This window comes from Ambystoma mexicanum, chromosome 9, assembly GCF_040938575.1.
Source record: "Ambystoma mexicanum isolate Mex_15411 chromosome 9, UKY_AmexF1_1, whole genome shotgun sequence".
In the NCBI taxonomy this organism is placed as follows: domain Eukaryota; kingdom Metazoa; phylum Chordata; class Amphibia; order Caudata; family Ambystomatidae; genus Ambystoma; species Ambystoma mexicanum.
In genome coordinates this window covers 751,204,346-751,231,709 of record NC_090931.1, presented here as the reverse complement: position 1 = coordinate 751,231,709, position 27,364 = coordinate 751,204,346, and the positions used below count along the sequence as shown (strand labels likewise).

Genomic DNA, 27,364 nt, shown 5'->3' with positions numbered 1-27,364 from the left:
GTAGAGGTAGCCATGCCCCTGGTGGACTGTGCCCTTAAACCTTCCAGAGGCTCCTTTCCTGCCAATCTCTAACATTCTGAAATGGCCAGAATTAACCATCTGATAGGCTCTGCTTGGAGACAGCTTGACCCAGTTCATGACCTGTATATCCAATGAAAAGTTGATCAATACGCAGTTTTGACATTCTAATCATAAAAGATTAAAGCACTACGACGGTCCAACCTATGTAGGATTTCCTCCTCCTTGCTAGTATGAGGTGGGGATAGAAACAAGGCAGATCAATTTTCTGTCCTACGTGGAAATCAGAAATGATTTTGGGCAAAAAGAGTTTGACCCTTAGAACAACCCTATCCTTGTGGAAGGCAGTAAAGGGTGACTTGGACAAAAGTGCCTGCAACTCACTCACTCTACGGGTTGATGTTAGAGCTATCAATAGAATGGTTTTAAAGGTTAGCAGCTTTAAAAAGGACAATGGTTCAAAAGGTGCACACATTAGGAATTTTAGAACCAGATTAAGGTCCCAAATTGGGACCTGGAAAGCAGATGGAGGGAACACATTGATGAGTGCCTTTAGAAATGTTGTCGCTAGGGGAATTTTGAAGTAAGAACATTCCTCTGATGAGCGCTTGAAGATGGACAGCGCTGCCAAATAACCTTTAATAGTACCAATCTGGAGCCCCAGATTAGCCAAAGATAGCATAAAAGATAAAACATCTGGTGTTTTACACATAAAAGGATCTACATTCTTTTCTTTGCACCAGTTGCAATATGTATTCCAACGGCAATGGTACAAAGGGTTTGTTGCTGGCCTTCTGGACAAAAGAAAAATCTCCATTACGTCATCCGGGAGGTCCCAATCGTATCTCAGCATTTCAGAAACCAAGCGTGAAGGAAGAGTGTCTTGACCTCTGGATGGAGAACCCGACCCTCCTCTCACTAGAGAAGGTCCTCTCTTTTTGGAAGACGTACTGGAGGGCAGATGGACATGTCCAGAAGGTCTGAGTACCACGTCCTCCTGGCCCATTTGGGGCAATTAGGATCCTGTGATTACTGAACTTTCTCAATGTCCTGATCACTTGAGAAATGACAGGGACTGGAGGAAACGTGTACAGCAGTGGAAGCTCCCAGTCTACTATGAACGCGTACCCTAGAGCTCCACTTGGGGGAAATTCCCTTGAGCAGTACAGTTCACACTTCCGGTTGACACTGGTCGCAAACAGATCCACTTGAGGGGTTCCCCAAATGGCAAAGATCTCTTGAAGGACTTCCCGAGTTCATTCCCACTCGTGGGAGGCACTGCTTTGCCTGCTCAGGGCGTCTGCCACCGTGTGTTCTCTTCTCCTGCTAGGTGAATTGCCAGTAGAGACCTTCCTTCCTATATTGCCCAGAACCAGAGCTGTATTGCCTCTCTGCACAGTGGTAGTGACTCTACACCATCTCTCTTGTTGAGGTACTACATGGCCACTGTTGTCCGTCATTATCAAGACATTCTTTCCCGTACAAAGGGCAGGAAGGCCTTCAGCGCTAGTCTGATTGCCCTCAGCTCCAAAAGATTGTTATGTAGTTTGGACTCCGATGGAGACCAACAACGGCTGACTGTCAGATCTTTGGTGTGAGCACCCCACCCTGTGAGAGAGGCGTCCGTCACTACGGTTATCTCCTGCCTTGGTTGCCAAAAGGGTTCTCCCTCCAGAAAGTTGTCCTTGCAGGCCCACCACAGAAGATCCTGTGCGATCCTGCTTGGAACCTGAAGTAGGTCCGACATCTTTCCTGAGAACTGGGACCATTGAGTTCTGAAGGCCCATTGAAGGGAACTCAGGGATCTCTTTCTCAGGCGGGCCTCTAGCACCAGAAAAATGCAGGATGCCATGAGGCTGGACAACCTAAAAAAAAACAACAACAAAAAAAAAAGGCCTGGAGACACTGGGCACTTTGAAATTTGGTGACCAGTTGAAGAATGTCTTGAGCCCTCACCTCGGGTGGCGAGCTCTTTCCCTAGAAAGTATCCAGTACAGCTCTGATGAACTGGAGTTTTTGTGAAGGTATCATATGGGACTTCTTGTAATTGAGGGAGGAGCCCAGTCTGTGAAGAGAGTGGCAGGTGACATTGAGGGAATCCAGAATTTGTTCAGGAGAACGTGCCCTGATCAGCCAATCGTCCAGGTAGCGGTAGACTAGAATCCCCCCTTCTCCTGAGACTCGCTGCCACCACCGCCATCAGTTTGGTGAAAACCCTTGAGCGGAGGTCAGCCCGAATGGCAGAACTCGAAATTGATAATGAGAACAGCCAACTGCGAACCTCAGGTATTTTCTGTGCTTGAGATGAATTGGCACATGAAAATAAGCATCCTGAAGTTCCAATGACACCAATCCTGGATTGGACGGCCTGAAGGATCTGAGAAAGTTTACCATTTTGAACTTGTCCTTCCTGAGGAACTTGCTCAAGTATCTGAAGTCCAAGATGGGTCTCCGTCTCCGTCCTCAGTCCTTTTTAGGTATTAGAAAATAAGGGGACTACCATCCCTTCTTCCTCTCCACTACAGGCACTGGTTCTTTAATGCCTTTCTGCAACTTCTCAAGACTCTCGTCAGCCTTGTTGCCAAAAAGGTGAGACCTGTCCAAAGGCTTGTTGAGAAGTCCGGATGCTGCCATGGAAATGCAGTCCCATAGAGTGAATGGAAACTTTCTGAATTTGCGAGGGCACAAGTGGAGTTGGCAGATTAGAGTGCCATACTCCCTGCAGAAAATACCTTCCTTGCCCATCCATCTACTAGTTTGTCCCCATCAGGAGGGATAATAGGTTATGCAGCTGGTCTAGATGTCGCAGAAGCTGTCTGCACCACCACACTCTCTGGAGTGGGGTATTTTGACAGGTACTCAGGCACACTACTGGAAGGGCGGTACTTCTTGGTCAAGTTCTTATTAACCACTGGATTTGACTCCAGGGTCTCCCAATTCGTTGACACCCTTGTCTGCAAAGCAATGTGAAATGGTAATATAGGATCAGACTGTGGACCCTTGTCTAAGATGTCAGTAAGGTCCTCCTGTTCGTATGGCAATGACGGTCTACTTCAACCCATGTAGTCCACTACCTTTTACACAAGTTGCCTGTAGGGTGCTTAGGCATGTTCCCCAGCCTGCGGTTTCCGAACCTCCAATACAGGTGAGGTATCCAGCCCACATGCATTCTGCAGCTTATCATAGAGGTCCTTCATCCTGGACTCCTCTGCAGTAAAACTCCCAGGAACATTAGGCGTACCATATTGTAGGTAAAATGGGGCCTCCTCATCAGACTGCTCTTCCTGTTCATAAAATGGGAAGAAAGACTTCCTGGGTAGTGGCCCATATATTTTCTCAGGGATAATGTTTTTTTTTGTCCGTAATGGGTACGACACTGTAGTAGTCGTCAAAACCTTAAATCGGCACCATTGGTTTAACTGGGGCGCTCAGTGTCGATGGCGCAGCTGGCAATGAAGGCACAGCTGTTGACGTCGACGTCAAGCATTTGGCTGGCATCTAAGGCGCCGCCAGGGTCGAAGGTGTCAATGGCGTCGACTACCTAGACTTATGTTTGTGGCTCGACTGATCCTTCCATGAGACTTCATCAGATCGAGGCCTTGAGGGATCACAATGCGGATCGGGCCTTCGTCCCGGGCTCAAGGGCGCATGGGATTCAGGTCGAGCTTCTTTCGAAGGCGCAGTAGGAGCATGCCTTGGAGGCTTTCGTTTTTTGAATATTTTGAGCATCTCTGCTCGCAAGACCTCCCACTCGGCCAGAGTGGACTTTTTGGTTGGAAGAGCAACTCTACTGGGGGAAGCGTCCTGCTGTGCCTTCTCTTCGATTTCTTCGAGGACGAAGAAGAGTGGTGTGAGCCACTCCTCCATCTCTACCGCTTGGCCTTCTTCTTCCGAGGAGAGCTACCTCTCGACTTGTCGTTCGAAGGTTTCACGGTCCAGGTAGGGGTTTTAGGAATTCAGCCTACCTTCAACTTCCCCTTACATTCCTTCAAGGCCTTTCCAGTCATAGACTGGCACTTGGAGCAGTCTGAGGTGTCATGGCCCGCCCCAAGGCACCAGTAACAAATTTGGTGGGGATTGGTCAGACATTTTCGTACCGCAATCCCGACACGTTTTGAAATCGGACTTCGGAGTCGTCAGTGTGTTTGATGAAGACGGAACAAGTTACTTACCTGTAACTGTTGTTCTCCAGCATGGGTCTGGCTGGATTCACATGCTCATGAATATTCCCCGTCGTCAGGCTGGGATTCCTCAGCAAAGAAAAAAATCAGTTTAATGTCTGAACTGTCTTTCTCCTAACAACCAATCACTGGTCTCTGGTCCTACTGCACCCAGCCAATGACTGCACTCTACCTAAGCCCCTCCTCTGGCATCCATCTTCAGATTAGGTAGCACGTAAAGTGGCAGTATGACCAAGAGAAGAGCCGCAGAGGGTTAGGTGGGAGGGTTCGCATGTGAATCCATGCCAGACCCATGCTGGAGAACAACAGTTGCAGGTAAGTAAGTTGTTCCTTCTCCAGCATAGGGTCTGGCATGGATTCACACGCTCATGAATAAAGAATACATAGCAGTACACACATGCAGAACCACGGCAGGTGGCAAAGGCTCAACATAAGCATCTCTTACCTCCTCACCATCAAGCGAACAGCTTGTGCAGCACTGCTTGGCCGACTCTGGACTCCTCCATGGAATCCCGGTCGACGCAGTAGATTCTCATGAAGGTGTGCATCGACCTCCACGTAGCCGCCCTGCAGATGTCCGGTAGGGCCACACCAGACAGGAATGCTGTAGTTGCAGCGATCGCTCTGGTCGAATGGGTTCTCAGACGGCCAGGCAACGATCAGTTTGCCAACCGGTGACAATTGGTGATGCAGCCGTAGAGCCACTTGGAAATGGAAGCCTTGGAGAGGGCCTTCGCATGGTTCACAGGGCCAAAGTTCACGAAAAGTTGGGACGTCTTCCGGAAACTCTGTGTGGTCCGCATAGAACTTCAGTGCTCTAGCCACATCTAGTGAGTGCAAAGTCCTCTCAGCCAGCGACGAAGGCATCGGAAGAATACAATTAACACAAAGGGCTTGTTTAGATGAAAGTCCGATGGCACCTTGGGAATGAAAGAGGGGTGCGTCCGTGGCACTACCCTCATCTCGTGAAATGTCAAGTAAGGTGGTTTACTTGCGAGGGCATGGATCTCTTCCACTCGTCGTGCGGAGGTGATGGCCACAAGAAAAGCTGTTTTCCAGGACAAAAATTTCAGCTGCGCCGAATGCATAGGCTCGAACGGGTGGCCCATGAGCCTAGTCAGCACCACATTGAGTTCCCACGCCGGGGCTGGAGCCTTCACCGGCGGTAACGAACGGAACAGTCCTTTGACAAACTCCTTAACCAGGCGGTATGACTAGAACGACGACCGTCCGAGATCTGGTGTAGCGAGAGATAGCCGCCACATTAACTTTGAGGCATGCGCCAGTCCAGACTTGGCCAATGACAGCAGATACGGCAGCACCTGGGGAGCCGTGACTCAGAGGGTCGATCTTCTGTGTACGGCACCACATGGAGAACCTCTTCCATTTGAGTCCATAGCATTTAAGAGTAGACTATGCCCTGGCCTTGGCAAGCACCTCCTTGCAGTCCGCTGGGAGATCATATCCCACGAATTCCAACCCTGCAGGAGCCAGGCCTTCAGGTTCAGCAATCCTGGGTCATGGTGCAGAATTGCGCCTCCTTCCCTGGCGAGAACCTCTGTGACCATTGGGAGCTTGACTGGAAGGAACGTTGACATGCTCAGAAGGTCCGGGTACCATATCTGCCTCGGCCATGCCAGTCCGACGAAGATCATCCTGCACCGGGACCGGTTGAGTTGACTGATGAGTCGAAGATGCAGCGGCAGCGGAGGGAACGCATACAGAAACAGGCTGTCCCAGGGGAATGAGAATGCATGCCCCATGTTCCCCGGCTGGGGAAACCTGCTGGTGAACCTCTGGCACTTGGTGTTTATCGCCGTATTTGTATTTATTTTATTTATAAAGCGCTGCCAGGCCTAGGGGCAAACGGGCGCATAAGTTAGATCTGGTTAAAGTTACAATTGAAAGCAGTCAAAAGGGTTACGTTACATTACAGTTCCAGGTAGGTACAAATTTAGTAATGCAAATGGGTACATACATAGACTAGTATAAATACATTACTTACAATAATGTGCCAGTGACGGTCAATCATGCTGGGAGCAGGCGGTTAGGCTGTCATAGAGTCCATGTTGTGAAGCCAACACTTTGTGTTGTGTTTAAATAGATTAAAAGATGTTTCTCCTCGCAGAAGCGCAGGGATTGTGTTCCATAATTTAGAGGCTTGTACAGGGAAGCTAGCACCACCCGAGTTATGAAGTTTGAATCTCGGCATGGACATGGTGTTAGCTTGTGCTGCTCTAAGTGGTCTTGAAGAAGTGTGAAGTGTAAGTTGGTTGGTGAGGTAGTCTGGTGCAAGGTTGGCCCTGGCTTTGTGTGTAAGGGCCAACGTTTTTAAGGGAAGTTCTGTGCTTGACTGGGAGCCAGCGTATTTTGCGTATGGTCTCGGAGATGTGCATCTTTTTAGGGATGTTGAGGGCGGCCGTAATGGCATTGTTTTGAATTACTTGCAGTTTGTTGATATTTTTGTGGCTAGTACCTAAGTAAAGGGCATTACAATAGTCTCTCTTGGATAGGACTAATGCTCTAGCAAGAGTAATGCAGTTGGGTGAGGAGATGAACGGCCTACATGCAGTGATCAACTTACAGGTGTAAGCGGCTGAAGATGCTACTGCATTAGTTTGTTTGGTGAAGGATAAGGTGGCATCGATGTACACACCAAGTGTTTTGGTGTTATTTGACACAGGTATGAGATTGCCATCTATGGTGAAGGATTTAAATGCGGGATTGAGATTTTTGAGTTTGGCGTGAGTGCCAAGGATGATCAACTCGGTTTTCTCGTCATTAAGATAGAGTCCATGATGTGCCATCCATGCTCGAATTACTGAGTAGATTTCATTAAGGGTTTTGCTGTCTGTTTCATAATTACCAGAGATAGGAATGAGTATCTGGGTGCCGGCCGCGTAATTGGTATACGTGACACCCAGATAGTCAAGGATATCAAAGAGGGGCTTTGTGAATACATTATATAGTGTCGGGCACACGCAAGAGCCTTGCGGGACTCCACAGGGTACTGGTGAGGGTTCAGCAGAATCAGTGAGAGAGAAGACCCTCATGGTTCTGTTCGCCAGGAAGGAACTGATCCAAGCCGTGGCTGCGTCAGAAAAGTGTGCTGCAGTTTTCAAGTGGTGACAGAGTGTTTGATGGTTGACCAAGTCAAAAGCTGCTGACAGGTCAAGCAGTAAGAGGAGTGCAAGTTTGTCATTGTCTTTCAGGATTTGGATCTGGGTAGTGAGATCTGTTAATGCAGTTTCCGTGCCGTGTCTCGGTCGGAAACCTGATTGCCTAAGTCCTAGGAGATTGTTTGATTCTAAGTAGGCCTGTATTTGTAAATAGGCTCCTCTGTCCAGTATTTTTAATAGGAAAGGTACAGTTGTTATCGGCCTATAATTAGACGGGTTGACTGGATCAAGAGTAGGTTTTTTAAGGAGTGGGATGACCCACGCATCTTTTAGGTTATCAGGTACTACTCCAGTTTTGAAGGAGGCATTGATGAGGTTGGTTATGAATGGTGCCAGATCGTGCGCAGCAGCTTTGATGATCGGGGCAGGGCAGGCATCGCCTTGGCAATTTGAAGGTTTAAGTTTCCTGATGATGTTTTCTACTTCCCAGATTGAAAGGGGTGAGAAGCTGAAAGGTTTACAGGTGGACTTGAAAGTAGGCGATTTGTTAGGTAGTTGTTTGTAGTCCAGGTTAGCTAGTAGTAGGGATTTTTTGCATTTATTTTAGATTGTAGGCAAGCTATTTTGTCTAATAGAGCTTTCTGTATATTATTACAACATAGTGCCTCTGTAACACATTTGTCTATGGGGGCGATAGGGGATTCTAGTTCTTTCGGAATCTTAAAAAGTTCCTTTGTGTTGGATTCCGCTTGTGTAATCCTTTTGTTATATGTGTCTTTTTTAGCAAGAAAGATGGCTTCTTTGTAACTAGAGGATGCTATGGTTAGCTCAGTCTTATTGGATGGTGTGGGGTGTTTTTTCCAATGTGCCTCTGCGGTTCTCTTAGTTTTGCGTAATTCTCTTAACTGCGGCGTGAACCAGGTGTTAAGGTGACGCTGTGGTTTGGATTTCCGCAATTTTAGGGGGGCAATGGTGTTCAGTGCTTTGAGTATAGCCTGGTTGTAGATATCCACTAAGACTGTGGGGTCAGCATCTGAGTCGATATTGTTCAGAATGGGCAGTAATATAGTTAAGAGTTTGTCAGATGTAATATCTTTCTCATTTCTCATGCTGGTGGCTGGGGCGATGATAGGCGCCAGGTGAGGTGTATTGGTTTTGATAGAGAAAGTTATTGTGTGATGATCCGACCAAATGCATGGGTCATTGGATAGGAGGTCGATAGAGCAATTGAGGTGGGTGTGCCAGTCCAGTGTTCTGCCTTTGATATGGGTGGGCTCGTGAATAATGTGCGTGTGACCCAAGTCAGATAAGGTGTTGGCTAGGTCATGGGCGTTAGTGTTCTTAGGGTCGTTAAAACCAAGGTTAAAGTCCCCAAGTAAGATGGTTTGTGAGTTGGGTTTGGTATCTGTGGTTATGAGTGATGTAATGTCCTCTATAAATGAGAAGATGGGACCTGGTGGTCGGTAAATAAGGTGCATAGTTGCCGTGTGGTTGGGTGATAGAGGTATCTTGATAGACAAGGATTCAGCAGAGAGGATTTGTGCGTCCTGGATGACTTTAATGTCGAATGTATTTCTGAATATGAGGGCTAGTCCACCTCCCTTCGTTTGAGTGGTGTTTCTATCGCATCTAAAAATAGCATAATCATTAGGTATAGCAAGGGCCAGAGATGGGCTGGAGGCAGCATTAAGCCAGGTTTCCGTGACTGCAAGGAGATCTAGCTTTTCGTGAGATGTAAAGTCAGCGATGTCGAGAGCATGGGGAGGAAGAGACCTAGCATTCACCAAGGCTGCTTTAATGAGTTTGTCTTTTTGGGTAGGTTTTTCAGGTGGTATGGGTAAGTCATGCGAATGGGTCTGGGCTAACTTGTCTGAGTCAGTGGTAGAATTGGCGAGGTTGTGGTCAATATGCGAGTGTTTAATGCTGCGGGCTCTTAATTTAAAGTTTCTGGTTAAGATGCTAGGGTGGAAAGAGCATGGAGAGGTAGGTAGGCTGGTTCTGGAATTCAATCTAGAGTTTCTATTATAAATGCTAGGGTGGTGCGAGCATGGAAGGATCGGTAGGCTAGTTCTAGAATTCAATCTAGTGTTTCTAGTAGCAGTAGTACAAGGTTGGTTAGGTGTTGGTCTAGTAGCAAAGTGGCGTATCCAGAGTGCTGGATCATCCAAATACAGGTTAGCAGGTGTCATTGTGCTAGGCCACGAAGTGAGGGTGGTGGTTATCATACGTGTGCAGATGTAGGTGTCTTGATTAGGATATAGAATAGGTTGACTAGTCCAACGTCTAGTGTAGATATGCAGTAGGTGGATGAGAGTAGAAAGGCACCAATACATGATGTGGGTAGTGTTGCTTGTAAGCAGGGGTTGCAGGTGTGGTCTATTAGCGACCAAAAGGCACAACACAAGTCAGTCAAATGTGGTCTGTAGGTGACCAAATGGCGTAATACAATCAGGTGTGGGCAGTAGGCGACCATAGGGCACGACACAATTAGTCAAGCGTGGTCTGTACACCATAAGGCACAACACAAATCAATCAAATGTGGTCTGTAGGCGACCATAAGGCACAGCACAAATCAATCAAATGTGGTCTATAGGCGACCATAAGGCACAGCACAAATCAATCAAATGTGGTCTATAGGCGACCATAAGGCATAGCACAAATCAATCAAATGTGGTCTGTAGGCGACCATAAGGCACAGCACAAATCAATCAAATGTGGTCTGTAGGCGACCATAAGGCACAACACAAATCAGTCAAGTGTGGTCTGTGGACCATATGGCATAATACAATCTAGTGTGGTCTGTAGGCGACCATAAGGCACAACACAGATCAATCAAATGTGGTTTATATGCGACCATAAGGCACAGCACAAATCAAACACGTGAAGTCTATGGTTGGCCATAGGGCGTGACATTACCAGGTGTGGTTTATTACTGACCATAAAGGCACAAAATAATGACTTAATAGGGAATAATCGTGTGTAGTCTGTTTAGAGACCATAAGGCGCACTACCATCACAGGACATGAGTGCCAGCAATAGGTATCAGTGCTACAGATCGTAGATTACTGGTGAAGACTGTGGTGAGCGCTCTACACATGCTTGGTGTACATAGCAGAGTAATCAGGCAGTATGCATGCATTGCAGTGAGCAAAGACACGTATCAACTTCATTAAAGGCGGCGATTTGGGCAAAAGTCTTACCGGCCTTCTACGGATGAGGTTGTTCAGGTTCGATCCTGCTCGTAATTAGGCAGCATGAGTGCGTTGAGGTGTGGGTAACGTAATGGGCCCAAAGAGTAACGAAGAGCAGATATGCAGAGCAGTGTCACGCGCCGTGCCGCTGGTGCGGACAGGTGCAGACAGGAAGGGGCCTTACTCGTTGTGGGCCTTTGTTGGGGTGGGCTGGTTTCCGCCTCCGGCTCACCATGTGAGATTTCAACTCGTCACACAGCGGTTGCTAGGCAACCAAAATAAACAAAGGCTGCGCGAGCAGGGCGGTGGCCATCTTAGCGATCGGGGAATGGAGCTCCGGCTCCTCGTGGTGGTAGGAAGCCGAGTGGCGCTTCATACCTTGCTGGGAGTCGAATGCAGGTGATCGGAGGGCCACGATGGGGAATACGCAGGTCGAAGATGATAAGCTCCGTTGTCGGGAGCGCAGATGCTGAACTGCTGGGCTGACGTCCAGCTGCCCCTGCAGCACACGAACTCCGTAGGCAACGCGGTGCTGCTGAGTGAGGCAGGGCTCCTGCCCTGGGGAAATGAGCTGCAGCTGAGGTGCAGACAGGTCGCTAACAGATCGACCTGGGGATTGCCCCATCTGCAGAACAGCTGATCCACTTGGTCCTGCCGAAGTGCCCACTCGTGGCAAGAGCGCAGCTCCCGGCTGAGAGAGTCGGCGACAGTGTCCTTCACTCCTGCCAGATGAAACGGGATGCAGGACATCCCCTGGGTTACGGCCCAGTGCCATAGGTCCTGCTTCCTGATGTAGAACATTGTGGTGGTGGTGTCCGTGAAAACCCGTACCACTTTGCCCTTGAGGGACGGAAGGAAGGACTCGAGGGCCCAAAACACTACCCGCAGCTCGAACACGTTGATGTGCAATGTCTTCTCCTCCGGTAGCCACAGGCCTCTTGCGTGAAGACTTCTGGTGTGCGCTCCCCATCCTTCCAGGGAGGCATCCGTCGTGACCGTCTCCTGATGAGGTGGGGTCTGGAAATCTGTGCCTGTGGACAGATTTGCGCGCACACCATACCACTGTATCACTCGACGGAGCCTCTCGTTGAGTGTGATCTTGTCCTCAAAGCTTCCGACACTTGTATCCAACGGGCATCGAGGAACTCCTGCAGTGGACGCATCCATAGCCTGCACAGCCAAATTAGGTATATGCACGACGACATCATGCCAAGCAGGGACTTGATGAACCTCACCCTTGCGATCTTCAGGGCCAACAGCCGTTGTACCTTGCCCAAGAAGGTCGTTATCCTCTCCTCTGACGGAGATGCCAGGCACGATACGGTGTTGAGTCGGGATCCCAGAAACAGCGCGTCCTGCGATGGAATCAAGCAAGACTTTGCATAGTTCACGTGAACCCCAGCTCAGTGAGCAGGCGCACAATCTTCGCTGTATGGTCGACGGCAATCTCCTTCGAGCTTCCCGGATGAGCCAGTCGTCCAGATAATGGTAGACGTGAATCCGCCAGTAGTCGCAGCTGCGGCGCCACTGGCGCTAGGCACTTGGTGAAGACCCGTGGCGCTGACTTCAACTCGAAGTGAAGGGCCTTGAATTGGTAGTGCTTCCCTTGCACCATGAAACGCAGGAACTTGCGGTGTCCTTTGTGAATGTGTTGGCTTTTGCAGTGTCACAGAGAAGTCCTTTGGATTTCACTTAAGGTTTAAATACCTTCTCTTGGTTAAACTACTGTTCCCAAGAGTAGTAAAGTGAAATTGGCTTTACTTACCAGTTTTTCCTATGTAGGTCCAGTACAAACCATCTTATATGTGGAAGTACTGGGGGGGTTACTTAGTAGCCCCTTTTCCTACTTTCTCATGTAACATTTTTATGTTACCCTCACTACAATTAATGGCTGGTGGCAGTGGTTTTAATTTTCCTACCATTGTGCGTTTTTACCGCAGACTGAATCCTCAGCTGCAGTATTGCACCCATGGGTGCCCATTTTGTCAAAATGGCCCGGTCTTTTTTTTTTAGCCATTTCTTGCTTGTCAGGTCTTTCCTGGCTTTTACTCTGCGTGCCAAACGAGGTTTGGTCCCATTGTTTGTTTTGCTTTGGCGTGCTTCAGTGCTGAAACCTGCCTCAGGCTCCAGTGTGTCTGGCAGGGCTGCAAGCGAGGGAGGTTCCCGAAAAACTCCCTGTGCTTAGTCTCCTTGGTTACAGCAATGCACCCAAAGGTGAGTTGCTGGCTGGCTGTCCTTGGAGGACAGCCACCATGCGGTGCGAGTGACAGTTAGGCTGCGAATGAATGGGAGAAACCTGGATAAAAGGCGAGATCTCTTGGAGAGAAGGCAGAGTCGACCACTGGACGAAGGAACCTAAGAAGAAACTGGAAGAGAAGCTTGCTGCACCCTCCTGGACTGTTGGTTTGCCCAGTGAATCCTGCTGCAGTGCTGAAACTCCAATTTTCGTATCCACTAGAGAAGCCCGAAACTGACTTTTTCCCTAGCGTTGGTGGGACCAACTGACCCCAAGACAAACTTGACTGGAACCCCTCTCCCTGCTGGCTGTATTGCCAGGTGACAGGAACATCGGGAACGAGTGCATCGTCTAATATCCTGAGGACACTCCTGAAGCAGGGTGGCCCAAGCCTGAGCCACCTCAACATAGTGCTGGACCCCAGAAGCAAGGGGAGCCCACAAGGTGTCCAAGAACTGTGGTGGGGCTATTTACTGGTAGCTGAAACCGTAAAGTGCCGCTGATCTGGAGTAAGCACATTGCTGCCAACGACCCTCGAACTGCAGGAGTCCTACAGACGTCCTACATACTAGAAGGTCGCCCCATTCACTCCCTCACCTTCATGTGTCCGCAGAACATAATCTCAGAAAGATCCCCAAATGTCTTTTGGTCTACATCTGGATATAACCATTGCGGTATAACCCTCTGGCCTTTCATTACACTAGGTTAATTATTTGAGCCACTCTGCTCCAGCAGGAGCTGTTTGGAGTTCTATTATTTCAAAATACATTTCTTAGCAATCCTTTAACTCAGAATAAAGAACCTACAAATCTTTACAGTGACCTTCCTGATGTCTCCCAGGAGGTACTTAGGGGTAGAGAGAGAACGGGGGGTATTTGCACAGTTTCATACAAGATGTCTGCAATCTGTTGCCAGAACTGTGTAATCATCAGGCATTCCCAGAACATATGGAATGAGTCAGCATTAGCCCCGCCACATTTCACGCATTCATTAGCAACATTTGGCGAAAATTGTGAAATGCATGCAGGGGCATAACATAATTGATTCAATATTTTAAACTGTCTTAAACGTAACTTTACCTTAAGGGAAACCTCTTTCGTCAGACGACACCAGCGCAACCATTGGTCATCTTGTATGTCAATACGTAGATCTTTTTCCCATTTTTCCCTAGCCGCATTGACTAATATCTGACCCGCCTATCACACCATGTATAGTCTAGACCCAAGTCTCCTAGGATCCCCACTGCTTACTATCATTTTGACAGGCTTGCAAGTATCTGGCTCCTGAGGGAACAGACACCATTGGCACTGAGCCGCAGCCCTCATTCTAAAGTATTGTTTTGTGTCCTAATCAGGTTGTCACCCAACTTGGCCACAAAATCCTCAAGTGTAACAAACATCCCATCGAAGAATATATCAAACAAGGTCATTAATTCCCCCGCATCCCATGTGCTCTTAATGCCATTGTCATATGTTGGAGGAAGTCCTGGGCAATTCCAGGGGAACAGATCTGCAATATGTGGCCGTCACGTCTAGCCTCTTAAATCAATCTCACCCATGCATTTACTGTTGTGCGCACTGGATCAAACAAACACAAATCATCTTGTTGATCAGCAAAGATAATAAACTTCAAATGTGATGGCCCAGCACTATAGGACTCTAGAGTCCGATGTATCGGTCCTGGATCTCTAGAGTACCAGTGGCCAACAAAATGTGCCTGTGAGATAATGTAATAGAGCTCAAAGTCAGGTGCAGCCAAGCCCCCTTGATCAAATTGCTCGGCCAGTCCATCCCATTTCAATCGTGGCCCACCTGCCCCGCCATACATATTAAGTTGTCAAAGAACAGTCTATTAAAGAACACTCGTCCAGGCCATATAGGGATATTACTGAAATACAGCAGTTTCGGGACCACCACCATTTGAGGTAGGGAAAGTCTCCCATATAATGACATTGGCAGCTTAGCCCATAATTGTAACTTAATTGCCAGGGCATAGAGAGAAATCTCACGATTGTCGGCAAGTAAGGAATGATGTGAGCGAGAGACCAGTATGCCCAAATATTTAAATCTATGTGCGACCCATCTAAATCACAGCAAGTCCCCTGGCATGGGCGTGCTATCAGTCAGTGGGAACAATTCTGACATTGCCTCGTTTATTCGGTAGCCAGAATAGAGTGTAAATCTATGAATCTCCTCCATCATTGGGGCTATGTTTTGGTTCATGGTTATATAGCAGTGTAACATCAGCATACAAGAATGTAACCTGTGGAGGGCCTGCTGTACAGATCCCCCCTATGACTGTGCCCATCACACATTATTTGCGCTAGAGGCTCTATCGGCAGAGTAAATAGTAATGGGGACAGCGGACAAGACTGCCCCATCCCGTGCTTCATATAGAAGGTGGTTGATAGCATGCCATGAAACTGCCTTGGCCCTTGGGGTTAACTGAGAGATGATACAAAAGAGTCTGTCAATTAAGCGCAGTGGACTTCTCCGGGATAAATCCAGATTGATTTGGATGTACTAATTCTGACATACATGGTAGCAGGCTAGTCGATATTTTTGCAAAGACCTTGGTATCAGTATTAATTAATTTCAGATGCTGGTCTATTTGGTTTAAGTAACACTGTAATCACATCTACGGAGAGCGTAGGTGGTAATCGACCGAACTGTAGGGATTCTTCCCAAACCTTCAACAGTTTAGGCGCCAACAACTGTCAAAATTCCTTGTATAACTATCTATTCCATCTGGACCCGGGGTTTCCCAGACCACAAGGCCATGATTGCAACCATAGCTTCCTCTAGTGTAATCGGTTGGTTAAGAGTCACTTGTGCCTCATCAGAAAAGCTCGGGATGGAATCTCCCTCTAAATATTGGGCTAAAGCGTCATCCGTGGAAGTATCTGTATTGGTAAATAAAGCCTCATAGTATCAATGGAATTCTCGGTTAATTTCCCCATGCGTGGTTAACATGTTGCCCATCTGACCTTTAATCCCCCTGATATGTTGTATTCCCCTTTGACCCCAGATTACACTGGCCAAGAAACAACCAGGTCTATCCACTTCCCCCATATCGTCTTGCCTGAACAGGTTGACTCAAATCTGCCAGCTTGCAGCACTTCAATAAATTCCCCTTAATGAGCCCAAATAGTGCTCTGTCATGTGAGGTACCATAGTCGTTTCCAAGTTGTCTTAAATCTATTCAAACCGCCCGTAATTCTCTTCTAATCTCTTTCAAATTTCCAGTAGTCATAAAAATAATTTTCTCTCTCGACTGTACCTTGAAAGTCTCCCATACACAGTAGCAGAGTGGAGAACTGATCCCTCATTCCTTAGAAAAATAAATCTTCAATCCTATCTTGTCGCGTCATCAACAAGTCTGCATCCAGCAGAAACCAATCAGTAATCAATCCTGCACTGTGCATCGTGGACCGTCCAATAATAAGTGAACTCACGCACCCCAGGGTTACAGACCCTCCAAACATCCACCAACTCCATCTGTGATATAATTTGACAAACCATGTGCACTGCACCAGACAGACTACACAGAGTGTCTCTGGATCAGTCAAGTACACAGTCCAGGACCATAATAACCGGGGCAGCAGTCCCTTCCAATAAAATCTCAGACACGTGCCCGTAAAACACAGGGCCATCAAGTTTGTGGGCCATTCGTGTTAAACAAAACAGTCAAACCAGAAATCTTTCCCCATAACATCACATATCGCCTTTGAGGGTCTATACAGCGTTTTTCCTCCTGGAAGCGCAATGAGTGGTGTATCATGGTAAGCAACCCCCTGGCTTTTGATGAATAATCAGTATAGCAACATTGATCTCCCCACCTGGATGCAAATCCCTTATTTAGCGCCCCATAGACATGGGTTTCCTGCAGCATTACAATTTTAGGAATGTGGTGATTTAAATATGCAAGTACCTTCCTTGCCTTAATTGGTTTATTAAGTCCACAGCCATTCCACATCAAAAAAGCTTGTTCACCCATATGTTCTACTTGTCTCATTAAATAAGCCCATCACGCTCTGCTATTTCTGCAAATAGTTCTATTCTCATGTTGGTCAAAAAACAGATCTGCTGATTTTCAAAATAAAACAACTTAACTTCATTCCCCCCCAGCGCCCCCAACAGTTGATTCCCGTACTCACTGCCATCCCCAACTCGACCCACCCATACCCACACCTCCCTCATCACCATGCCCAACTTGATGATGTGGCCCAACAACAACTATGGTGACCTTCCGGGAAGCATTGCGATCAGCCATAACGACCATAAGAGTCAAAAAGAGTGACCTGTCCCAAACACCAAAAGAGTGACCTGTCCCAAAACATAAGTGTTGTGCGCCAGAACTTATTCATATTGCAAGCAGACTATCTTAACCGGTGCAGTTCAGTCCCCCACGTCAGCATGCAACCCATTATTTTGTGGTCGAGGACCACGATCGTGGCCGCGGGCCTGCTGCAGGACAGGGATTGATGCGTCTATATATGCAGTGGCCTTCAGTGAATTCTCAAAGAAACGTGCACCACCTCCATATTGTATCCACAGCTCGGTTGGACACATAAGGGCATATTGTACATATTTGGCTCAAAGAAGCTTCTTAACAGAGTCATATGATTCCCGCAAAGCCTGCACATTAGCAGCAAAATCTGGATAAATGTGAATATTGTGAGCCTCATAGTGAAGTGTGCCTTGTTCCCTGGACATCCAGAGGATAATGTCTCTATCCCACTAATTGAGTAGCACAGCTAATTGAGTGGCACAGCTAATTGAGTGGCACAGCTAATTGAGTGGCACAGGTACCAAAGCACAATGAGCCCATTCCACCAAAAAGTGTGAAGAGAATTTCGCAGTATCAAACTGTTTTCAATAATTCCTCAGACAAATGTCTCCACAGGACCCCTACATGCCGCCTCAGGGACACCGACAATATGGACATTATTTTCGCACTTATTGCACATTTTGTTCACTTCCAGCTTCAGATTGGTTATGTCACCCCGATTCTGGTCTCTGCCTCAGTGGGTTCCAAGTTCTACGACTGCCTTTTAAACTAGTACATAATTACGAAAAAGGTCACATTTTTCCTCCCCAAAACTGGGTTAAGAGGCAGTCGTAAAAAAGACGGTTGATGAAACAACGTTATACCCCTCAGAGATGCGCCCACTTTCTTTTTCCCATCTGGATTTTAATGAGCCAATGGTAGCCACAATATCGTTCAACTTCACATTTACTGACATAAAGCCCTTTTGCATCACCGCCATTAGAAGATCCTCACGGGCGAGGTCGTACCAGGGTCTTCATTGGAAGTAGCGATCGCAGATCCAGAAGCCTTTGCCCGAGTGTTGGTGAATTAATCCATGGGTCCCTTTTTTTCCCCAGCTCCTTTGGTCATGACTCCACACCGATTGCAGTCGCTGATGGCAGCCAAGGGACTGGAGTGCCGAGCCATCCAAGTATCTGGGCTTCGGGACCACTCGAGCCAGATGGGTGCAGCCGAAAGAAGTCGGTTCCCAGAGCAGCCCCTCAGTTCACTAGGCAATGCACTCCCATGACAAAGTACAGACGCTGATATGAATGCTGGCAATTAAGTCCCAGGTCGGCCGTAGTTGAAGGGAGCCAGCCCAATTGGGTGCAACAGCAGTGTTTACTAGAAGAGAGGCAACTACAACACAGCTACCCATACGTGGGTATGTCAACCCTCACTCCCGTATATTGGTATAATGTCAGGTGTTACAAGCTGCAGGAGGATGTATAGACCATTCGTTTGTTCCAAGGAGTTATTCAGGATGATTTCGCAGTGTCGTTTACAATGCCAGTATCAGTCCGGTCCAATCGGTGCACACAATGGCAGGTCTGTGTCCACTCAGCGTATATGCAGCACGCCGAGATGTTGGGTTGCAATGAGTGTGCTTGCACAGTCCCACACACCTCAGCGTGGGTCAGCAACTCTCAAGGTGTAGGCCAGTCCTCCCCACCGAACAATTAATTAGCCCCTGGGCTACTGGCACAGCAGCAGATTATCAGCACATATGTTGTGCACATAGGAGCATAACTGAAATGGCCATTGAGAGCAGGGTAGGTTTAACGAGTGAGAAGTGAAAGTACAGGCACAGTGAACACCATTACAATGCACACCCACGCAGGATGGTACCCGATCTCACTCCTTGCAAGCCCACTAGTTCCAGGAAAGTGCAGCGCCGGAAGGTCAAGGACTACCGTGAAGTCGGCAACACAGGAGCACACAGCCATTCATATAAGAGTTCCTCAGGTGCGAAGTATTGCACAAAAATAATGAATCGTGGTCAGCTGCATGACACCTGGCACTGCGCTCCGGCACATTATTTGTAGCACCAAGTGCTGCAGGTCAGGCCTCTCCTTCATGCAGGCTGTGTGGCTCAGTGAACCGGCGCCCCAGGACCTGGAGATGCCAATGGGCCGAAGTTCTCCCTCACTCCGCAGTGACTCACAGATCAGCCTGCGCAGGGCGAAACAGAGCGAAACTCGGTCCCCAGGCGCTATGTGTCGTCGGTTGTGCACCAACAGCGCTTGGATCTGTGGCACACAGCAGGATCTGCAGTAAAACAGGATTATAGTGGACCAGAGCTCAGACTCAGGCCACCATCGTTCTTGCTGCTCATCAGCACCCCCTCAAAACCTACGTCTATCCTTCACACTAAATAACTAAAGTGAAACAAAAAGTGCCTTCTTTAAGGAGAATGGCTCACTTCTCGTTCTTGGGTAATGTTCAGAAGAGTGTTCTCTCAAACCAAAACTACCAGGGGGAATGACTTACTTCCCCTGGTGTCTGCAGCTCAAGTCTCAGTTCAGAACCAAGAGAATGCCTCCCTTCTCTCTGTATATTTTTGCACAGTTCAACACAAGGCCTGGGGGGGAATGGCTCACTTCCAATGGCGTCTTTATCAGAACTCCCAATGTAGTACCAGGAGAATTACTCCCTTCTCCTGGTAAGGCTCGATATTTCTTTCTCAATGTTTTCAACTTCACACAAACTTCGCCCTGTTCTCAACAAAATCACAATTATTGTCAGGGTCCCAGACCCTTTGCTGCTAGTCAGTGGTTCTCTTTTTACAACTGTGATGAGGAAGATGTTCTCTGATGCCTTCGGTCTCCGATTTCGCGCCCCAGACACTTCTCTGGTGTCCAATGGTCTCATCCACGCCTCTGGGATGAGGAAGCATTCCCTGGATGTTTTCTGCATCAGCGGTTCCTTTTGTGTCCCCACCGGTCCTCCCATGACCCCCCCTTTACCTTCACGCGGGGTCAGGAACTGCTCCGATTCTTCCAGGGATTCAACTTCCGGTTTGCTGCTTCCAAGCGCTTGCTCCTTTGGCAAGCTGGCCCCAAAGCATTCCAGGTGGATTTCCCAACTTTGCGGTCTCAGCATCTCTGTGGGACCAGTCAGTCCACCTGGCTAAGTTTATGCCACCGCTCTTCTCTACAGCTGGGGCAGAAGAGCCTGCTCCTACAGGGTCCCCGTCGGACTCTCACAGCGTCTCGCTGGCATATGCTGCTCCGCCTGCTTCGGTCGGGATTTGAATCTCCAGGGTTCCTCTAAGACAACCTCAAGTCCATCTTCAGTTTTCTTTATGTAGGACTGATCCCGCCTCCGCCTATCGTCAAAACCTGCAGTGTACGATTGCGGGGCGCTCTTCATGCTGCTGGTGGCAGTACTTGAAGGTGGTATCTTCTTACCTCTGTTCTTCCTCATCCTACTTGGCTGGTAGCATCACTATCATAATAGTACATATGTCTGTTCGCTAAAGAAGGATTGCAGGTGGAGTGTACAACTAGATAATGTGTATGGGTGATGGAATTGCCAGGGCTGCACCCCAGGTGGTCATCCTTGTGCCCAGAGGGGGTGTCTCTCCCTATTCGGTCCTCCTGCATTAAACCCCTCAGGGACTATTGGGTACTGGCCTCCCCTCCCTAACCTCATGATAAGGGGCTCCCCTTCGGGAGAAGTGACAACACCTCGTGAATGGACACACCTTAAAAGAACATTCACTTCCTCTCCTGGCCTCCCACTGCCAGCAAAACAAAATGCAACACTACCAAAAAGCTCTCGCCACTCATACACCAACCTCCTCAGTACAAAATCAAATGGGACAGACAAGCCTGTTTTTGGACCACGCACGTGGAACTTCCTTTCCCTGTATTGTAGAGCCATACAGTCTTCCTGCTCTTCAGGGTTGGAATTTAGGCCATCCTTTTCTAACCTACCCGCTTGACTTCCCACTGGACTACAAATTCGACCTCCTTTTCGCTGGCCTTTTAAAATGTGACCCCCTTTTATTCTTCCTACTCCCATACCCATCAGAAGTGACACATTCCTTTGCCCAGCAGGAAACTTAGTTTGTGTTCTGCAGGATGCACATCGAAATAAGCAAACAAACCCTTTAGAGTCGTATAAACTTATGCTATGTTGGAAGGATGACGCAAGTCGGAGACAATTCTTTGAAATAAAAAGTGCAACACACACATGCAAAAATAACATTCTCTTCTTACTTTGATAATCTCTCTCCATCTCACACTTTAGTATTTGTTCTAGTTACTGGAGCCCCAGAAGAGGAGGTTGTCTGAACTACCCTACAAAACTAAAAATTGTGTTAAAATCCCAAAATACTTAAATACTGGGTACCTACCTTACTATTCAGCAGAAAGATAGGGTGAATGCCAAGTGTTTCTATTCCTGCTCTGGCCCACAATATTTCTTTACACTGCTCTCATATGCAGAGGTCATGATAAATTTTAAATTTGACTCGCATTCACTGAGGATTTACAAAGCTTTGCAGTGAAGGTCATATCTTCTGTTTCTGCACTAGAAAGCTAAGACGCCAAGAGAGAAGCACCGATATTAAACGGTACGAATAAAAAGAAGGTCACGCTCTACTAGAACCAGATCTTGTAGGGCTCCTTTACAACTTCTTGCAGTTGTTCCAAAGTGCTGCTTTGTACAAAAAAAAAAAGATGACTTACCCGTCTTTCCAGCCCCACTTTCCCCAGTGATTAAAATGCACTGGTCTTTGTCCTGGTCCCGCAGGGATCTGTATGCCTCATCTGAAAGAGCATATCTAGAACAAAAACAAAGAATATGTTGAAAAGACCGCATACATTAAAGAATGATTGCTGTTCAAAATTGACACATCTTTACTAACACAACATCATCTAATAATTGTTGGATAATTTAAAATGTAGTTTAACAAATATACTGCAAGCAAAAATATGAGGGCTAGGCAAACAATCCACATTTCTAGGCTGACGAAACCATCCAAATAAATCGAAAAAAAGGGATATGAGTGACTGCATTGAGGGTTCAAATGCCTTGTGGGGCAATGTATGGAAGATTCACAAATTACATGTGGGTAAACGTGCTGGAGAGCAGAGGTGTGGTTCGCCTACCAAATTTACAATCTCCATTTCTTACAAATATACCAATATTTTACAGCCCACACCATCCAAGCATCTCTAAGCAGTGTTAAACTGAAATAAAGACTATTATTATAGTGACAAAACCAATTCTACAGGCTGGGCATTTCTTTCATAGCCCACTTACCTAGCTATACAATCTCCCTCTGTACTCTTTGCTAAAATCGCATTTGCAAATCCAACACTACAATACTATTCCCACTTCCAGAACCAGATATGCTGCCTAGTAGGTCCACATTCACTGCAATGGTCTCCCCTGGATATGGAGAGCATCTACCGCCAATCTAACTTCCATGCAAAATGTTCAAGCAGCTCTCCAGAATAAGTGCCTCCTACTTAAAGATCCACAAGAGTTAAGGAGCCTGCGACGCTTACACGTACAGATTGCACACTGTAGACCTTCTGGCCTGATATATATATATATATATTGCCATGTCATTGTCTATTCTTGGTTTTAATCCCTCAATTTAGGAAAGTTTTTTCCCCCACATTAATGGGAGTTTGTGTAAAGGCTTACTGTAGTATTCCTAAGCTTCAGTCCACCCACATCGGAAACCAACTATTCACAGATTTCAATGCTCAATGGCCTCTCAACTTACACCTGCCTTTTTCGTAGCTTAGCTCAGCTAACAGCATAAATACTGCAGCAAGTTCTTGGAGTTTCCACAGGTGGCACAGGATGCAAACAAAATGGCCGCCGGTGGAAGTCTTTAGCAAGCCATAGATAAGGGGCAGAGTCAGGATGAGAGATGTGGCCTGCAGGGATAAGTTACGTTTATCATTAGTCATTGATCTTAAGTGCTTCAGAGGTAGAGATCAGTGCAGAAAGTGTTAAAATTAGCCAGTATCTCTTGGAATCATTACATTTGATTATTGAATGTTCTCAGAGTGGGAGCTCATGCCAATTCATTTGAAAGCACAGATACTCATTTGAGCGTGACTTGTGAGTGATGTATTCAGCCACCTGACCATCCCATCCAATTAGGAGTAGGCACGTAACCCCAAGGCATATAGCACGCTCGGCCACCTCAATATGGGAGGAAGCAAGCAGGAGTGCAGATTTGCAGTTGAGAGCAGTTCTCCACTGCACATTGATGCCATTCATCTTTTAAAATATGAGCCATAATTCAGAAAATGACAGTGGAATGAAATTAACCTTACAAACATCTACACGTTTTGAAAATAGGAGGCTGCTTGCACACTGAAATGGTGGAAGTCTATTCATCCTAGCGACCAGCTGGGCTGGTCTTAGAATCTTCTGTCCCTTACAAGAATTATTTGTGAAATCTGTTGCAGGCATACGGGTTACCATCCAAACCGATTTCAAGGTGAAGTCTCCAAAGTGGTTACATTTATTATATATGAATATCCAGCAGTGGTGTAATCATATATATATATATATATATATATATATATATATATATATATATATATATATATATATATATATATATATATATATATATATATATATATATATGACAATGCATTACTTACCGTAAAAGCATTTCTGATGATTGTATCTGCTTAGATTCACATGCTGTGCATAGGTCCGACATCCAGTGGTCACTGCGGAGTATTGAATTTTGTTTTTCGTAGTCGAAAAGGGACGTCGACAAGGCGTGTCTGAAATACTATCCCTATAGTGACGTGTGTTGTACCCACAATCCCTCACGCGTCGAGGTCCCTCTGTTTGTATTTTTCTGCCCTGAGGGAGCCTTCTAGACGTGAGTGAGTACAGAAAAGAGATATAAAAGGAAGTCTATGTTCCTTCCATCCGAGCGGGGAGGAAGGGTGGGCGCATGTGAATCTAAGCAGATACAATCATCAGAAATGCTTTTACGGTAAGTAATGCATTGTCTTCTGATGCTTGTTAATCTGCTTAGAATCACATGCTGTGCATAGACTAGCGAGCAGTACCCGGAGTTGGCGGTGGGTTATGAGAAGGAACAGTAGAGAAAAGATGTCTTAATACTGCCTGACCCACCTGGGAGTCAGATCTCGAGTGTGCATCTAGACAGTAGTGTTTTGTAAAGGTGTGCACAGAACTCCAGGTAGCCGCTTTGCAGATGGACTCAAGGGGAACATTTGCAATGAATGCTATGGACACCCCCGTGCCTCGAGTAGAGTGTGCTCTAGGCTTAAAGGGCAGTTCTCTCTTAGCAAGAGTATAGCAGAGAGTGATGCATTGAACAATCCATCTAGAAATAGTGGACTTTGAAACTGCATCCCCTTCTCTTCCTGCTGCCACCGAGACGAAGAACTGATTCGTCTTCCTCAGTGGTCTGGTTCTTTCCATGTAGAACATGACCGCTCTGCGCACATCTAGTGTGTGCAGAGTTTTTTCTCCCAAGTTGGAAGGATTTTGAAAGAACGTTGGCAGTTCTATAGACTGGTTTACGTGGAATTTCGATATGAACTTCGGAGCAAACCTTGGGTGCGTGCGTAGAACCACCTTATCTCTGTGAACTGTAACGAAGGGGTCTAGAAAAGAAAGAGCCTGTAGTTCACTTACCCTCCTGATGGAGGTGATAGCTATTAAAAAAGCAATTAAAAAAGCAGTCTTAAGAGTGAGGTCTTTAAGAGATGCTTTGTGCATGGGTTCGAAAGGTGAGCTCATGAGTCTGGTAAGTACCACGTTAAGGTCCCATCCGGGAGCTGGGTCAGCTATCGGGGGGTGTATTCTCTTTATTCCCTCCATGAAGGCCTTTATAACAGGGATCTTCCACCACAACACCTTGAGTTGGGAAGTGGTGTATCCAGAAAGTGCCGCTAGGTGGACTTTAATGGAATTGAACACTAGACCTGAATCCAATAAGTGGGTCAGGTATAGAACAATATGTGTGGGAGAGCAGTCAATTGGGTTGATGCTTTCCCCTCTGCACCAGATGACAAATCTCTTCCACTTGCTAGAGTAGCAGTGGCGAGTGTTAGGTTTTCTGGCTTCCCTAAGAATGTCCATACATCTCTGCAGGAGCAGTAGATGTCTAAATTCTATGATCTCAGGAGCCAAGCTGCTAAGTTCATGTTCTGGGGGCATGGATGCAGAGTCCTGCCCTTGTCTTGTGACAGCATGTTGTACGGGCAGGGGAGTTTCACTGGGGGAGATAGAGACATCTCCATCAAGTGAGCAAACCATGGCTGTCGGGCCCACATTGGGGCCACCAGTATCATGGTTTCTTGTTCCTGGTGCATCTTGTGCACCACTCTGTTGAGAAGGGGAGTCGGGGGAAAAGCGTAAACAAATTTCCCTGACCATTGCATCGACAGACCGTTCCCCTTGGATTGGTTCTGGGGGTACCTGGAGGCATAATTTAGGCATTGTGAGTTCTCCAGGGTTGCGAATAGGTCTATGTCTGGGAATCCCCATTGTGTGAAGACGTCGAATACGATGTCTTCGTGCAGTCGCCATTCGTACTCTTCGGGCAGGGGGAAATCTCTGCTGAGTTTTTCTGCCAGCAGATTGAGTTCCCCCGGTACATGTTCTGACAGTAGGAACATGTTTTGTTTGAGAGCCCACTTCCATATATTTTGGGCCAGTTTGGACAGTCCTGGAGAGTGGGTGCCCCCCTGCTTGTTGATGTAGTACATGGCTGTGGTGCTGTCTGTAAGGACCAACACAATCTTGCCTTGTAGGTGTTCCTGGAAGGCTTTTAGCGCCTTGAACACCGCTAGTAGCTCCAGTAGATTTATGTGTTTGGATGCTACGTTCGGAGTCCACACTCCGTGAGCAGTCTGATGGGATAGGTGAGCCCCCCATCCTGTTAGGGATGCGTCTGTAGTTAGAGTGGCTTCCGCCGCGGGTGTGGCAAAGGGTTTCCCTTTTTCCAGGTTTTCCTTTGTCCACCACCGTAGCGAGAGAACCAAGGCCTGCGAGACCACCACTGGATCGTCCCATAGTCCGCTGGCCTGACACCACTGGCTGTTGAGCCACTCTTGCATAGGGCGCATGCGCAGGCGCGCGAGGTACCAAATAAATACACGACGCCATCATGCCTAGCAAGCGCATTGCTTTGCGTACCGTCACCTCTCGACCGGTCACATATTGAGGGATCTGAAACAGCATGTTTTGGACCCTCTCGTTGGAGGGGAAGACGAGGCCGTCCTTTGTTTGAATTAGAGCCCCTAGGAATTGGTTGACTTGGCTGGGGTCTAAGCTGGACTTCTTTTCGTTGATGGAGAAGCCCAACTGGAATAAAAGGTCTACCGTCTTTTGGGTATTGGAGAAGCATGTTTCGTAAGAATCCCCTGTTATGAGCCAGTCGTCGAGGTAAGGGTAAACTGGGATGGACAACCTGCGCAGGTGGGCCGCTGCCACTGGCAGTACCTTTGTGAATACCCTTGGTGCTGATGCTATGCCGAAGGGTAGCACTCTGAACTGGTAGTGTTTGCCCTCTATCATGAACCTGAGGTATCTTCTGTGCGCTGGCAACATTAAAATATGAAAGTATGCATCTTTCATGTCCAATGTTGTCATGTAATCTCCCTGTGATAGCAGTGGGATCACTTCCTGTAAGGTCACCATACGAAAATTCTGGGGTTTGATAAACTTGTTTGCTGGGTGCAGATCTAATACAGGGCGCATGGTTAGATCCTTTTTGGGTACAAGGAAGTACACTGAATAAATACCTTCCGTTACCTGAGATAGAGGCACGACCTCTATGGCTCCTTTTTCCAGCAGTTGTTGTACTTCTTGGAGAAGGATAGCAAGGTGTTCCGGTGTCATGCGTCGTCCCCTCGGGGGTCTGTATGTTGGGGAACTGTTGAATTCGATGCAGTATCCGTGGGCTACGGTGGAAAGTACCCAGCGGTCTGACGTTATTCCCTCCCATGCTGGAAGAAAGGATGTTATCCGGCCCCCGACCGGTGTTGCATGGGAGGGGACGCGAATCTTCGCGTCACTTGGTGTTGTTGGGGGCTTGGGAGCCTCTGGGGGTGGACCCCCGACCTCTTCCTTTGCCCCTGCGCTGGCCTCTTTGGCTGTACTGGCCACTATTGGTCTGGTAACTGGTGGCAGGGTACTGTTGCTGCCGATTCTGCTGTTGGCGTTGGACACGAAAAAAGCGTTTGTTGCCATAGCCGCGTCTGGTAGTGGGTTTAGAGATCTGGTCAAGAGTTTTGATAGTATCGAACTCTTTTTTAGCCATTTCCAGAGCCTCATCCA

The 27,364-nt window shown here is 47.4% G+C and overlaps 1 protein-coding gene across 4 annotated transcripts in view; it reads right to left on the bottom strand.

Annotated features, from left to right (window-relative positions):
• MYO1B (myosin IB) overlaps positions 1-27,364 on the bottom strand; it is a 1,142,119-nt gene that overhangs the window by 760,135 nt on the left and 354,620 nt on the right. For all 4 annotated transcript variants that reach the window (XM_069615684.1, XM_069615681.1, XM_069615682.1 and 1 more), the window contains exon 4: positions 21,751-21,845. In XM_069615684.1, coding sequence (XP_069471785.1) covers positions 21,751-21,845 — 95 coding nt within the window. The remainder of the gene's footprint in view (positions 1-21,750; positions 21,846-27,364) is intronic.